The 16569-nt window shown below is 36.2% G+C and overlaps 3 protein-coding genes across 6 annotated transcripts in view; 2 read left to right on the top strand and 1 right to left on the bottom strand.

Moving 5' to 3' along the window:
- LOC116844502 (facilitated trehalose transporter Tret1-like) overlaps positions 1-6717 on the bottom strand; it is a 32893-nt gene extending 26176 nt beyond the window's left edge. For both annotated transcript variants that reach the window (XM_032816079.1, XM_032816078.1), the window contains exon 1: positions 6162-6717. The gene's annotated coding sequence lies outside the window, so the exon portion shown is untranslated. The remainder of the gene's footprint in view (positions 1-6161) is intronic.
- Positions 1-16569, top strand: part of LOC116844500 (facilitated trehalose transporter Tret1-like) — a 74673-nt gene that overhangs the window by 17194 nt on the left and 40910 nt on the right. Inside the window, exon 1 of one of the 3 annotated variants that reach the window (XM_032816074.1) lies at positions 1021-1695. The exons of the other annotated variants lie outside the window; for them this stretch is intronic. The gene's annotated coding sequence lies outside the window, so the exon portion shown is untranslated. Of the gene's footprint in view, positions 1-1020; positions 1696-16569 lie in introns of those variants that run through there. 3 annotated transcript variants of the gene reach the window in all.
- LOC116844503 (NADH dehydrogenase [ubiquinone] 1 beta subcomplex subunit 5, mitochondrial) lies at positions 12832-14142 on the top strand. Its single transcript, XM_032816081.1, has 3 exons — positions 12832-13001; positions 13313-13524; positions 13656-14142. Exons 1-3 carry the CDS (start codon positions 12917-12919, stop codon positions 13896-13898), a joined length of 540 nt encoding a protein of 179 aa, XP_032671972.1. The 5' UTR covers positions 12832-12916; the 3' UTR covers positions 13899-14142.

The following is a 16569-nucleotide window of genomic DNA, read 5'->3' as shown; positions in this document are numbered from 1 at the left end:
TTACTCGCGTGCGCGCACATATTCGACTTTCATCCCGCGCGACTCACTTCAATTCTACTATTATACAATGTAGTGGTAATAGTCTTATATGCATGTTACCGCTACGATTATACTACAGAAAATATGGTCGAGGCCATAAATAACTATAATTTAAGCTAGATCATTTGTCTTTCTCTCTCTCTCTCTCTTCTTCTCGCAAATAAACCTATTCAAAAGATACACTCCGATTTCTATCTATTTTGACACAAATGTAGAAGTACAAAAAATATTTAAATCAGGTTTTTTTATTTTGACCCGCTCTGAGTTTTATGGGCAATTTACAGCTTTCTAATATTCTCACTTCTGTCATCAATAAGTGCAACAAAAATGCATAAGAAATAAAATTGAATACAAGATTGAGGCGTTTTTGGTTTGTTGATTATGAATATAAAGTCAAATGTGTAAAATTATTTATATAAATAATAAAATGTTAAAACAAAACATGTAAGAAGTTGAAAAAAATTATTTTTATAAATAATTTCTCGATTTGGCCGAGATTCGAACCACTTTTGACTAATTTAGCACAGATTTGAAATATTTTGGTTGGAACCTCAGTTAAAGAAATTTAGAATAATTCGTGTCTCAGCTATGTCGATTTTGTTAAAATCTTAATTAAGCCAGATTTCGGTTGGAATCTCGGCTAAAGAAATTTAGAATGATTCGTATCTCAACTATGATCGGCTATGCCGATTTTATTAAAATTATTTAATTATATCTTGTATATTTTATTTGCTATGCATTTTTGTTGCACTTGTTGATGATAGGAGTGAGAAGATTAAAAAGCTATAAACTGTTTGTGAAACTCAAAATGGGCTAAAATTAAAAAATATGACCTAAATATTTTTTGTGCTTCTACATTTGTGCCAAATTAGAAAGAAATTAGAGTGTATCTCTTGGGTAGGTTTACTTGTCAATGCAGTAAGATAAAAAATATCTAAAAATTTTTATTTGCGAATTATTATTTTTTTTTAGATATTTTTTTTAGATATACTTTAAATTAAATAGAGATAGATAAAGTTTTAAATATATTTTTTAGATATTTTTCAGATACTTTTTCTCTAAAATAACAGTTGCTCCGACATATAAACGAGCGGGAATGAGATTGACAGCTGCATGAGTCTCATTGACGTGTCGTCGACATTGAACGAATGTCTTGTTAACATTTGAACATTTTAATTAGCTGAGATAGTCGTGCGGCCGTTTGTGCGTGTCACAGGCACAAACAAACGTTTGTCATGTGGTAATTAACGGCTGTAATGTAATGAATTCGATAGTCTAGTCATTCTTGTTACTGATCTTATATAAGCTCACGCGACAGCTTTTGTTTCTAACGAGATTTGACGAGGGGAGAGAAAGAGAGAGAGACAAAAGTAATCCGGCGGTCTTTGTGTCGTTTTCTTCTCTCGTACATAAGAGAGAGTAAAACTCAGACAGAGAGAGGAAAGAATTGCTCGCGGAAAATTTATGCGCGATGTACAAGTAGCGTCCGCTAACGTAACCGTCGCGCAAAACGATTTGTTGCAGGTGGCGATTTCGCGGACGTTGAAATGGATGGTAAAATTCTGCGAATTCCCGGGATAAGTGCCGTAATGCACGCACACACACGCTAATGCAACTTTCCTTCACGATTCAAAGAGCTTCTTCTAGTACGCGAAGGTAGGGAGGCGCTCGATGCGTGAAAGTGACGCTTTTAAGCCGTTTTCCTTGCTCTGTTTCTCCTGTTGTTGAGCGCAAAACATGAAGAATTCGCGAAATAATCATTGACCAGACCGACGTGAGAAAAGAAACAAAAATCAGACCGAGTTTCTCCCAGCTCGAAAACGCCGCGCGTCCAAGCTATTATCCCCGAATCTTAAGTAACGTTACGAAGGTCGAGCCACTCGATACTCTCGTATGTTTATCGACTTTGTGTAAGTCCAACTTCAATGACGTTGGCGCAATCGATCCTAGGCCATTCTACGAGGTTCTCATCGAGAGACAGCGGCGTCATATCGCGGCATAAAGGTTGTAAAAATCGCCTGTTGCGACGAAGGCAAATTGCACAACGTCGTCGTGGCTCGTCAATAATGAGCGCCGACTCCACCAATTGAAGTCGACGCAGCTCGATTTCAATTCACGGCTTTGTGACGATGATTTCTCAAAACTCACGTGGCGATTTATTCTGAAGTTTCTGAAGAAACTTGACAATTTGCAACGCATCGTCGGCTGTGATCGCTGCCGTAAATTCACCCGCGGCGAAAGGCTCAACGAAATTTCAATCGAATTTCCCCTTTTTCTTTTGTTCAAATACAATATCATCCATAAGTTTGGAAATGTAAAAATTAGGACAATCTTGGCAATCTTCATTAAAATTTTAACAAAATCGACATAGCTGAGACACAAGTTATTCTAAATTTCTTTAGCCGAGATTCCAACCAAAAATATTTCAAATTTGTACTAAATTAGTAAAAAATGGTTCGAATCTCAGCCAAACCAAGAGAGAAATCCGGCAATTTTAATTAAAATTTTAACAAAATCGGCATAGCTCATAATTCTAAATTTCTTTAGCCGAGATTCCAACCGAAATCTGGCAATCTTAATTAAAATTTTGACAAAATTGACAGAGCTAAGACACGAATTATTTTAAATTTCTTTAGCCGAGATTCCAACCGAAATATTTCAAATTTGTGCTAAATTAGTAAAAAATGGTTCGAATCTCAGCCAAACCGAGAGAGAAATCCGGCAATTTTAATTAAAATTTTAACAAAATCGGCATAGCTAAGACACGAATTATTTTAAATTTCTTTAGCCGAGATTCCAACCGAAATATTTTAAATCTATGCTAAACTAGTCAAAAATGATTCGAATCTTGGCCAAACCGAGAGAGAAATCCGGTAATTTTAATTAAAATTTTAACAAAAAACTTTAGAAGGTAAAAATAAAGATATTAAAATGGATATTTTATTATAATTCTGTTTCGCGTTTACCTTTACAAGATTGGCATTTATGTTATTTGATAAAGCAAGTTTAAAAATCCATTTTTTGTATTGCTGTGCGATGAAGTTTAATGGAGTCTTGAGCAACCGAAATGAAAATGCTCAATTTTACTTTAATCCTTAGTAATATGGAAATACAAAATTAGAGAACACAAAAATAGAGAAATTTTTTCACAAAATAAATAGTATGGAAAACTTCAATCTTTTATACGAAAGAAACTAAAATTTTCTCAGACTTTTTCTTGCGTTCGTGGCATGTCTCAAATTGAGAAATATATGATAACTGTTAGATATTACATTAGATTTTGAAGATTAGATTTTGACGAATCAACGAGCTTCAGCCTTGGCTTGCATTGTTTCAATTGGTCAAGTTCCAATCTTCAATCGCCAATCGCTAGTGCAATCTAGCCTTTATGAAAACGAAATGAACAAAATGGAAAACTTTCTTTTCAATTTAAGACAAAATTTTTTCTTACAAACGTAAGAAAAAATCTGAGAAAATTTTAATTTCTTCTGTGTAAAAGATTAAAGTTTTCTACACAATTTACATTCTGAAAAAATTTCTCTACAATTTTGTGTTTTCGTATTACTAAGGGTTAAAGTAAAATTGAGCGTTTTGACTTCAGTTGCTCAATTCTCCACTAAACTTCATTGCACAGCAATACAGAAAGTGAATTTTTAAACTTGAAACTTCGCTCTATCAAATAACATAATTACCGATCTTGTAAAGGTAAGCGCGAAACAGAATTATAATAAAATATCCATTTTAATGTCCTTATTTTTATCTGCGTTTCCAAACTTATGGAGGATACTGTACTTCCGCTACTTTTCTTTAAATACGAGTTCTGCTGGAATACGATAACTTGAACCGTTAGAAAACACGTTATAAAAAACGAAAATAATGGAAAATATATAATTGGATAATCGCGCGGAACAAATATCACACTCTTGCCGGTCGAGTAGAATAAAATCGAAGAAGTCGGAGTTCAAATCACCGATACAACTGGATCAGTGGGACTTTGTTCTAGCCGAGTAATGCCGAGTAATTCTAATAGATTGAGCATGAATAAAGATGCAGGTGTGAACACGAGCCGGACACACGTGAGGTAAAAGTCGAGCTGAAGGTGGTGTCACGTTTACAGATAGCTGCGCTTTAAATAAAGACCAATCCCGGATATCTAATCTCGGAAGTCGAAATGCCGTTCGGCGGCATCCAGCTATCGAAGATTCTCTCATTCTATCAAGATTCTACCAAGATTCTATCAAGATTCTAAATTTCTTTAGCCGAGATTCCAATCGAAATCTGGCAATCTTAATTAAAATTTTAACAAAATTGACAGAGCTAAGACACGAATTATTTTAAATTTCTTTAGCCGAGATTCCAACCGAAATATTTCAAATTTGTGCTAAATTAGTAAAAAATGGTTCGAATCTCAGCCAAACCGAGAGAGAAATCCGGCAATTTTAATTAAAATTTTAATAAAATCGGCATAGCTAAGACACGAATTATTTTAAATTTCTTTAGCCGAGATTCCAACCGAAATATTTCAAATTTGTGCTAAATTAGTAAAAAATGGTTCGAATCTCAGCCAAACCGAGAGAGAAATCCGGCAATTTTAATTAAAATTTTAATAAAATCGGCATAGCTAAGACACGAATTATTTTAAATTTCTTTAGCCGAGATTCCAACCGAAATATTTCAAATTTGTGCTAAATTAGTAAAAAATGGTTCGAATCTCAGCCAAACCGAGAGAGAAATCCGGCAATTTTAATTAAAATTTTAATAAAATCGGCATAGCTAAGACACGAATTATTTTAAATTTCTTTAGCCGAGATTCCAACCGAAATATTTCAAATTTGTGCTAAATTAGTAAAAAATGGTTCGAATCTCAGCCAAACCGAGAGAGAAATCCGGCAATTTTAATTAAAATTTTAATAAAATCGGCATAGCTAAGACACGAATTATTTTAAATTTCTTTAGCCGAGATTCCAACCGAAATATTTCAAATTTGTGCTAAATTAGTAAAAAATGGTTCGAATCTCAGCCAAACCGAGAGAGAAATCCGGCAATTTTAATTAAAATTTTAACAAAATCGACATAGCTGAGACACGAATCATTCTAAATTTCTTTAGCCGAGATTCCAACCGAAATATTTTAAATCTATGCTAAACTAGTCAAAAATGGTTCGAATCTTGGCCAAACCGAGAGAGAAATCCGGTAATTTTAATTAAAATTTTAACAAAAAACTTTAGAAGGTAAAAATAAAGATATTAAAATGGATATTTTATTATAATTCTGTTTCGCGTTTACCTTTACAAGATTGGCATTTATGTTATTTGATAAAGCAAGTTTAAAAATCCATTTTTTGTATTGCTGTGCGATGAAGTTTAATGGAGTCTTGAGCAACCGAAATGAAAAATGCTCAATTTTACTTTATCATCGTTGTATCGACGTATGATGAGCTTCTCCCTCAGAATTCTTACTTCGCTAATGTCGTTCGTTACGAGATACGATAAAGTTACGTTACGTTGAACAACAGGCCCTACACAAAGCGAGGGAAGCCTGAGATAGCTCGCGAGTTCAAAGACCGTTTTGGTGGCCGACATCCTGGCGACTTGCTTCCCGCTCGACACGCTCCCCGTGTTTACAAGACCGCGGTAGGATCGATCGATTCGGCGCGATCAACGCCCCGACCGACGCGTCGTCGTCGTTTCCCGAGGCACTGACAGTAAATAAGCCAACAGGTACGCGCGCTGTCAGTGAGTCCTCTGTTTCTCTGGACTGCACTCTCCCTTTGTCTTTTTCCTCTGTCCCTCGTTGAAGTCTAGATCACGTCGCGAAGTACGTCCCGCGATGAGGAAGGTGCGAAAGGTGCGTATTGATCGAAGCGACAGTAACAGGTGACTTCAGGTCGAGACGAGCGAGAAGCCCTCCGCGAAATGACAATAAATAACAAGAGGGAAAACAGCAACGACCGAGTGACTCCCTGACATCGCGAGGAATGACTTGCGATCGCCCTGAATCGAGCAAATTCTCGTTTACAAGCGCGTCGTTTGCACCTGGCCGACTCGCTGAGTGCCCCGAAGGTGCAGCTCGTACATTGTATGTAGATACCGAGGCCGCTTAATGACTGGAGAAGCACTTACGTTTCCAAGCCACCTGTCTGGCCCCGCAAATCGATCTCGTTGGGCGTCGCGAACGTTCACGAAGGGCAAGGCACGAGAGCGAAGCGGCAAGTGAAGCAACTGCGAAGGCTAGGCCAAGCCAAAGCGGAGCAGATCGGAGAGGAGGCTCTCTCGCTCTCTCCTCTCCTCTCCTCCTGTGATGATTCTCGTGGACGGGAAGAGAGCGCGGTCAACGTGACGCGGGCAACGCACGATCGATCGACCGGCCGGCTTAACTCTCGTCGACGTGGTTGCTCTGCTCGGCGCCGCGATCGGTAGACGACTGGCTGAGAGAAAGCCTGGAAACCTCGTCGCCTCTCCTTCTCCTTCTACGTCCGACCTGACTCTCCGTGTGTAATCGCTGTGTGTGCTGTGTGTCACACACTGTGCCCAATGTGGTCGATCTTAAGGGTTGCTAACGTTCGCTCTTCCCCTCGCGCCGCGCATTCATCGATTTTCCCGATTTTGTCCTCCAAATCGCCGCGGCATCTCCTGCGAAGTTCGCCTGAATTCGAAAGGGAAAGGGACACTTTGTCTCCAGTCGTGTGGAAATGCGGACGCGGTGTGTTTCATACTGTACATCATTCGAGCTTCTGTGTTTGCACGTGTTTTGAAATCGCGTGGTCACACGTGTAACCCTGAAATTCACTTATTTACAGGGTGACCAGTGGGAATGTGTTGAAAGTAAACGGTTATTACTTCGCAATAAATGGACCGAATGGAATGAATAAAACGCCATTTTGTAGAGGAAACTTGGCGATTTTATTACCACATATATATAAAAAAGGAATATAGCAATTTAATAATTAAAATATACATTATAAAGAAAGGGACAAAAATTTTTGCTTGCGCGTATGAATTAATGGTGTGTTCTCAAAATATTGGCCATCGGAATCAACACAGAACTGTAATGGTTCTCGAAAACTTTGAAATACAGTATCTAACACAGATATACAGTATCTAACATAGATAATATTAAAAAAATGCTGCGAGAGCACTTTTTAATATTATCTATGTTAGATACTGCATATCTATGTTAGATATTGTATTTCAAAGTTTTCGAAAACGATAATATTAAAAAATACCGCGAGAGCATTTTTTAATATTATCTATCAGCTCTGTGATGTTTTGAGTTTTGTAATATTTGTCTTTAAGGTGACCTCGAAGAAAAAATCACTCGAATTCAAATCGGATAGAAAAATCGGTAGACACTTTAGACTTCCATGAACAAATTTTCTTACTCAGCTGATTTCCTCACCTGATGGACAACATTTTGAAAACATGTACCATTAATTCATACGCGCAAGCAAATTCTTGCTCTTTTTATAAACATATACCTAACACAAAATAATGTAACATGTAAAAAATAGGTACATAACAAAGTCTAATAACAAATAAAGTGATTAAAAAAATGATATAATGATATGTTACAATTAATCATATTCACGTGGAGCAAATTTCCTGATATCATTAATTTTGTAACAGAAAAGTAAAGTTTGTTGTACGAATTATTTTGTAATATAATATTTTGTATGACAATTTTCTTCTTTTACGAAGCGCAAGAACTAAGCGCTCCTTTTTTTACCTTTTTTAATTCATACGCGCAAGCAAATTTTTGTCCTTTTTCTTATAATGTATATTTCAATTATTAAATTACTATATTCCTTTTTTATACATATGGTAATAAAACTGAACAAGTTTCCTCTACAAAGTGGCATTTTATTCATTCCATTCGGCCTATTTGTTGCGAAGTAATAACCGTTTACTTTCGACACATTCCCATTGGTCACCCTGTACTTATTTACTAAAGCAGAGAGAGAGAGAGAGTGAAAATTGAAATTATCCGTCGGCTCCACTGTTAAACGTGACGATTTACAATCACGCTATCTTCTTTTTCTTCCAATATCCGCACAACAGTGGATTTGAGTCCGTGTTTTATTAACGCTCAAGAAAAAGCTTACGTGTATGAGAGAGACACGTATTACATACGAAACGCGACGATTCTACTCGAAATCAACTCATCCAGCTTGTAGGTGATTTTCTGAACGGTCATTCACCTGGAGGGTATCGGGACATACGCGGAACGGGATCTCCAGTTCACCCCAGCGTTGGAATCTTTGTCCCGTGATCCGCTGAGATTTTGTATACAGAGAAAATATCGTGAGAAAAATACTAAACGAAATTCCTACGAATCGTACGCAGAATTATGATCAAAACTGTGCTAAATATTTGCTGAAAAATGTTGCATGCATTTAACTTTTCAGTATAAAATTATTGTAATTATACGTATACTTGAATGTTTTTTGTATCGCATCAAATTTACTATTTTTATAATAATTTGTACTGCAATTTACTGCAAAAGTATTGCAATTTTAATATAGTACAGCTTTACAAAAAGATTGGAAAAAGAGATCTAATTGTGACGTTATTTTTCCTTCAATATTTTCTTTGTATAAGTTGAAATCTCCCTCGTGGTGAGATCATTCAACGTCCAACTCATCTCCGCGGTTGAAGGTCGAATCGTAACTCCAAGTTACAATTTAAGGGGCACATGTACTTTTATCACGTGTAAGATAGGAATACAATAGATAAGTAGGAATAGATAGGAATACAAAATAGAACGATTTAAGACACAAAGGCATTATAAATTAACTTAAAATATAAATAAGATATCCAGTGTACATTTAAAACGACCTCAGGACGTTATTTTTATGGAGATTTCGTGACTGAAATTAATGTCGATCGACTTTAATTAATTTCTCCACCCTCAAAGCAACGAGCAAATAAGATTACATGATAATTTCCTCTGCCAGGAATATCCTCCTTTTCCCAACTACAAAGCACAAACAATTCGACAAACGACCGTTGACCAACGCTCTACAAAGCTACGCATCGTGCCGTTATCGTACGTATCGATCCATTAAAACCTCGATGACTCACGTTCAATCGTTCTACCTTCCCTACTAGAAGCAGACGCGCTCAGCTGCTCGCTACCATTACCTATAAACCGCCGTTATCTCTAATCCGACACTTAAGGCTTCAAGGGGTAAAGAAAAAAACAAAATTGAGAGAAAAAGAAGAAACGCAGGAACGGGCGGAACAAGTTTCCACTGAATCAGCTGTGCGAGCAGCCGGATATCGCGTGCTATTCCAAGATCCATTGTGGTCATACATGAGAACGCCGTTAATGGCGCGTCTAATTGGCCTTAAACGGCACGACGCATTACATAAGAATGCAAACTTTAGTATCTCGCACGACTTCTTTTTCTTTACACGCGAGATAGACGAGATATCGCGTGTCCCGTGGACGAGTTTAATCTCGTTTGCTTTTGCGCGGGCAATCTTCCTCGCGAATTATCGAAGGGACAGCCGGCGGCGATCGTCGCCGCAAATTCAGCCGCGACTCGTGTCAGCCTCGTGTCGATCGTTGCGGCACGCGAAAAGATAAGAGTTTAGCGTGCATTAAATCACGCGGTGTTTAAGGAACTGTCGCGCTCTCCGGAGATGTTTGAAGGTGCCCGCTCGTTACGTATCGCTATTGACATTTCGTGTTTCGTCGCGCTGAAGCCAGCGCGGGTGCTCGATGAAAACGAAGCGGATAAGGTCGTCCTTATGCGCGTGAGACGTGATCGGTGACGCGACCCGGGAATTTTCTGGATCCTGTCACGAGAATCGACCGGGCGCTCGTAATTTACAATCGTTTCTCGAGTTCAATTGTTCACTTGACCCGGCTTCATTGGTGCCTGACGGATCGCCATTGCAACGGATCGTGTTTGCGATTAATGCGTCGAAACAAAACAATTTCTGACTCAATGGACGCCAACGACGCTTTATCGTCTGTCTAAGACTAGACAGATAAAAATTACTTCTCCCGACGACATTCAAGAAAATCTTTGGCCGCGCAATTAATTAATAAAAAGAAATAAAAAGCTGCGGAAAACTGAATGAGAGAAGCGAACAGCTGTGTTCATTTTTACATATTAATTGGAATTATGTCTTAAATTAATTGATTTATTAAGTTATTTGCAATTTTATCGCTAATTTGCTGACTTCATTAATAATAACCAACAACATTTAAAAGAGTGTTCTAGTATGAAGACCCGTTTTCAAGACCTGATTTTTGGGAATTAATTTTAAACAAATGGTTAAACCTACAGAGCTAATGTTTTATACTGACATTTATTCATCTTCGAAGAAACACCTTAAATTTTGCCAAAGCTTTTTATTCAAAATTGGAGAAAATACAAGTAGACGAAACAGATTACGCCATCTTCCATTGGTGTGTTGATTGCCGCCGTCCTCGTCGTCTGAAATAAACGAATTTACTTTTACTTTATTCTTTATGAACGTGGCTATCGTTCGAACTAGAATCTTTTTGATATCTTTAAAATTACTATTTTTGCGGACTGCGAAAAGTTAGAATTTTTTAGTAAAAATCAGCCTATTATTTTTCATGCGCCGCCATTTTGTCAATTTTTCTTCAAATTATTTAATTCTAGCTCGGGTGATAGCCACATTCATAAAGAACAAAATAAGAACAAATTTGTTTATCTCAGATGACGAGGATGGCGGCAATCAACATATCCGATGGAAAATTATTTTACAGCGTGATCTGTTTCGTCCACTTGTATTTTCTCCAATTTTGAATAAAAGCTTTGATAAAATTTGAGATGTTTTTTCAAAGACGAATAAATGTCAGTGCAAAACATTAATTTTTTAGGTTTAACCATTTACTTAAAATTAATTCCCAAAAATCGCCTTGAAAACGAGTCTTCATCCTAGAATATCTCCTTAACACATTAATCGCACTCATTATATGTATGTGTATTATATATATATTATTATATATATTTACATATACCATATGGACTTATTTATTTTATTTTTGCGTAAATAGTTAATACATTTATTTATTAGTCCTGGATTTTGCATGCTAGAAAATTTCGCTATTTAATAATCCGTCACTAAAGTTGTCAATAAAAATATGTAAAATGTAGGTAATAATTATGCAATTTCACAAAAATATTGAATATACTTCGTTGCAGGTATGTATATATAACAATAAAACGTCAATCAATAGTATATATATATATATATATCAGTTGTAAATTTGTTTAGCTAATATTTTATTACACACTGAACGTCCAGGTATTTGTATAAGATATCTGAAAATAGCCGAGATAATGTCTTATTCAATTACCTCTGAATTCCTTAACGATTTTTTTTATCAGTAGAAAATTTACGATCTTTAATAATCCCATATAACATAATGTCTAAAATCAAGACATAAGACGCCTTAAAGACATTTATACGTAAATCGTCGAAGGACATCTTAAAGATGATCTTTAAGTCGTCTTATGTCCCGACATTATGTTGTCTGGGATACCTCGTCGGTAACATTTTGCAGCACGCAAAACGATATTTAAAGCGTGCTTCAAAGTTTATCGTGCATTAAATTACCGTTGCATGGTATTTGAGGACTTTGCGCTCACTGAAATATATACTACCTGAGCCCATATTTTTGAAATTTTTACGTATATGTAATTTTCATTGCGCAGCTATTTTATGGTATGATTAAACCTACGCAGTAAAAGTTATGTATACGCAACTATTTCAAGAATAAGAGCCCTGGAACGCGCGTTGCCTCTTGACGTACGAGATGAGAGAGAGGTTCTTTATTTCCTCTCTTATCCTTGTCTGGTTTATAGTATAGTCGAGAGTGGAGAAAATGTGATACAATTTAAGTTAAAAGTTAGAAATAATATGAAAAGTAGTGAGCACTGAATGGCAATGACTTAAGCTTATGAACGAAAGTTTAAGATATAAAAAAATATATATTTTTTTTCTCATTTATTAGTATTCACTTCCCATACAGCACAAAAGTTTCAAAAAGCTTCCGGAAAGGTTTCAGAAACATTGAATCTTTCTGAGACTTTTCTAAAATCTTTCTGAAATCTTTTTCAAACTTTTATGCTGTATGAGTTATCGACCCAATAAAAAATTTTTCATACATAATTATGTAAAGTCATATAAAATTATATGTAATTTTACATTATTATATATAATTATGAATGAAAAATTTTTCATTCATAATTATATATAATAATGTAAAATTACATATAATTTTATATGACTTTACATAATTATGTATGAAATTTGTCCATACATGTTAATACATATTACTTATATATATAATCATGTATAATCATGTATAATTCTATCTATAATTTCATATATAATTTTACATAATTATGCATACAATTATATGTAATTATATATATGATTATACATAACTGTGTATAATTATATATAATTTTATATGATTATATATAATTATACATAATTATGTATGGACAAATTTTATATATAATTATGCATGAAAAATTTTTCATCGAGGATTTATTATTAAGAAAAATAAAGCAAAGATGGTTCCTAATTCAGAGATTCAGCTTATGTTTAGAAATCAGCCGACTTAGCTTTTGGTTCAGACTGTACTAGACAAAGACAGACCGCGGTTCGAGACCTACAAGCATGCTCTCTCTCATCCCGCAACACTCAAGAGGTAGCGCGCGTTACAGGTAGTATATATTTCGGAGACGTTTATCATCTGACCACGTGTTATCCAATGAGTAGTGCAACCCTACCTTTACCACGATCAGTAAGTAGGTGTGCTGCGTTTCCATCTCGAATTTCGAGAGCACCACACGTCTGGGTTCTCCTCTTCGACACGAGGCAAGATGGTGGTCTGGAGCAGTCTTTGCCGTGCAGCTGGTCAAAAATTGCTGCAAAACGGCGCTTTTCGAGCATCATTAGTGAACAAGGGTGATTATACGCATGACTAAATACAGTTTCGTCGTTAAGCAAGTGCTTCTTGTTCTGTCAATGAGCTACTGTCAGGATGCGCTAGTGTTTTGTTACGCAACAACTACCGCACAGTGTCTTGCACAGGCATACGACTTCGTGTGTTCCGTATAGTAGGATGAAGGATCCTACATTTGTCAGAGTACAGATGCGCTCATTGACAATAATTGGCACGTTAGTGTCGGCTGACACTCGAAAATCGATCGACCAGGCCATTGATTCATGTTGCATATAGCAACGCGAGTCTCAGACATGTTTTCCTGTCTTTCCAGAGCTAGCAAGATGCATGTCCGAGAAACGTCTAATGGTGATACAGCCGAGTCGCTTTCAATGGCACAAAACGAAAGACTGGTTCCACTTCTACTTTCTGCTGGGTTTCATTCCTGTTATCAGTGGGATCTTCTTAATTAATGTCTTCATTGGACCTGCTACACTCGAACCAATCCCGGAGGGTTACGTGCCTAAAGAATGGGAGTACCATCGGGTAAGATATTTATCCTGACGACGGAATCTTTCTTTTCTGGAAAGTTCAGGCATTTATGTGGATCAGCAGCAGCCATGTGCGAGGCATCCGTGAAGTCAGGACGGTGATCAGCTCTTATCTTTTCGTTTCAGCATCCCATCAAGAGATTCTTTCAACGCTACCTGTTCCCATCACCTCAGCAGGAATACGAGAAATATTTGCACCATATATACCATGAGAATCAGGTTAGACAAGTTCGAATGCTCGAGCACCGGGTAGAAGAAGCGATGGCCCAATATCGCGACTTCAGAGGTCCTTACTTCAAAGAGTACTACGGCTCCAAGTATCTGTACTCATACAAACAGAAAAAAGAGGAACAGGATTCGATGCAGTAAAATTCTTAGAGTGGAATCCATCATTTTACTTTGTGAGAACTGTTTTGAATGAGAGAACACCACAAAGGTGACAAGATTACTCTATCAAGTGTAGATCATATTTGTTTTAGAATTTAATTAACTTGTACTGCCGCAGTAAGTCGCAGTTTCAAATCTCTGCCGATAGATATACACATATATCGCATTGTACATATATATATAGCTGACGAAATAAAGAGTTGGCGAGAAGTTTTTCTGAAAGAGAGGTGCGACACATTGTGATGTGTGTTTAGCCCATTCTACACGCAAAAAAATGACTTATAGCGAATTCGGTAGCTTGCACTAGTGCGCACTGAGTGCGCATTAAGGCTTGTTTACAGTACATTCTTATATTTAAGATCATGTCTTAAATATATATTTAAAGACATTTTAACTAATAAAATGATTCGTACGGATGTTATACATATCATATTATGATTAAAAATATTTGAGAATTTATTTGAGAATTATTTAAGACAATCTTTAAATATAATAACATACTATGAATAAGCCTTAGTGCGCACTCAGTGCACACTAGTGCAAGCAACCGAATTCGCTATTAGTAATATCAGTTAAACCACGGTAGCTGATTCAAACTTAGTCAAAAGGATAATCATTTAGCTGTCACTGTTAAGAATTGGCTATGACAGTTAAGATACATTCACTATGAAATACAAACATAGGTGACATTAAAAATGCACATTATTTCAAGTAGCTAAGAAAATGGCAGTTATTCCTAAATTTCCTATATTAAAGAAATTTATATTAAAGATTTATTTCTTATATTAAAGAAGTTTTCCGTACAGCTACAATCATTTGTTACAATCATTTCTAGCAGCTAATATTTCTCGCTGTAGCGCCTAAGTTTACAGCAAATAAATTTAGCTTCGGTAGACATTAGCTGTCTCTATTTCAATGACACATCTTATCTGCCACAGCTATTTTCTAGCTCTGGAAGCTAGTTCTTTTTTTGCAATGCCCTTGTCCACAACCTTGCTTTAATTCTTAAGCCGTAAAAAATTGACCAACCGCAGTTGATTATTTTTAAAATATTGTGAATTACTTTTAAATGGCTGTGATTAGTCAATTTGTTACGGCTTAAAAATTAAAGCAATTGAAGTAAGAAATTGATCAATCGCAGTCGAATGTCAAAAGAATAATCAACTATGATTGATCAATTTCTTATTCTTACTTCCTATTTTTTTACTGCTGGCTTACTGTCATTATAGAATGGACTTTTCATCCACGTCTTACCGTTACCACGGCCGATCATCTCCCGACGCTCGTTCACGGTAAAACGCATCATGCAGAGGACGTCGGTAAATTCACCACTGAAATATATGGACGAGTTTTTTAATTCATCGATGAATTAAAAAACTCGCTCATATACTAGCTGGAACGCGCGCTACCTTTTGAGTGTTGCGGGATGAGAGAGAGCATGTTTGTAAGTCTAGAACAGCGCTCTGTCTTTGTCTAATATAGTCTGAACCAAAAGTTAAGTAGGCTGATTTCTAAACATAAGCTGAATCTCTGAATTAGGAACCATCTTTGCTTTATTTTTCTTAATAACAAGTCGATAAGTGAATACTGAGATAATAAGTGAGAAAAAATATGTATATTTTTTTTATATCTTAAAATTTCGTCCATAAGTTTAAGTTATTGCCATTCAGTGGTCACTGCTTTTCATATATCTCTAACTTTTAACTTGGATTGTATCACATTCTCCCCACTCTCGACTATACTGTGAACCAGACTAGGATAAGAGAGGAAACAGGGAACCTCTCTCTCATCCCGCACGCCTCAAGAGGCAGCGCGCGTTCCAGGTAATATATATTTCAGTGTCGCGGACTACGTTCAATTCGTCGTCGCCATGCTAAGCGCGATTTATCACAGGCATACGTACACGCGTGGTAATTAACGCGTGAGATTGTCGAGACTGTACCTCTTCGCGAATAATTACAGAAAAATATGCAAATTGTTTCTCACAGCGATTTCTTCGACGCCAATTTACGGTTAACCGCGACCACTAGTGACTTATCTTTCGGATCCGGATCGCGCCTCGTAAGCGGAACTTATGAGACGAGCACTGACGATGGACCAATTGACACTCGTTTTATTATATTACAATTTCAGTCAGTTTGACAGGAAACATTGCGAGGAAAAAAGTACCATTCTAATATAATTTTTAGTACAGTACTTTCTCCGCGAGTATGCCTGATCTTTGCTGTTATTCCCGGACATTTCGCGCCGAACGACAGAACGCCCTACTGAAAAATTTCTATTGAGATCACAATTGAATTCCCAATTGAATTCTCAATTAAATTCTCAATTGAATTCTCAGTTGAGGTTTCCGCAAAATTTCGCATGTAAGATCTCAATTGAGATATTTGTATCTGATGGAAATAATTCATTGAAAATATAATGAACTTTTGCTGAAATATGTTTGAAAAGCATTCACAATTTTGACCCAATTTCATTAAAATTTCATTATAATTTCATTAATATTTCGATAATATTTTATTAAGAGAGTAGAAAAATTCAGTGAAAAATTATTATTAATTAAAATATTTAGAAAAGTATAATGAAGTATTATTTTGTCTAAATAATAAAGAAAAACTGGCATTTTATATTTTGTGTCGTTTCGTTTATTCGT

The sequence above is a fragment of the Odontomachus brunneus genome, unplaced genomic scaffold, assembly GCF_010583005.1.
Source record: "Odontomachus brunneus isolate Ranch 3 - 2012 unplaced genomic scaffold, Obru_v1 Obru_scaffold_042, whole genome shotgun sequence".
Lineage (NCBI taxonomy): Eukaryota > Metazoa > Arthropoda > Insecta > Hymenoptera > Formicidae > Odontomachus > Odontomachus brunneus.
Note: the sequence above shows the minus strand (reverse complement) of the source record. Positions and strands in the feature narration are given on the sequence as shown.

Bases quoted from the DNA above. Each gene is read 5' to 3' on its own strand.
- LOC116844503 (XM_032816081.1), top strand. From the start codon at position 12,917: ATGGTGGTCTGGAGCAGTCTTTGCCGTGCAGCTGGTCAAAAATTGCTG. The intron at 13,002-13,312 runs GTGATTATACGC...CTGTCTTTCCAG, and splicing joins AGCATCATTAGTGAACAAGG to AGCTAGCAAGATGCATGTCC. The intron at 13,525-13,655 runs GTAAGATATTTA...TTTTCGTTTCAG, and splicing joins AAGAATGGGAGTACCATCGG to CATCCCATCAAGAGATTCTT.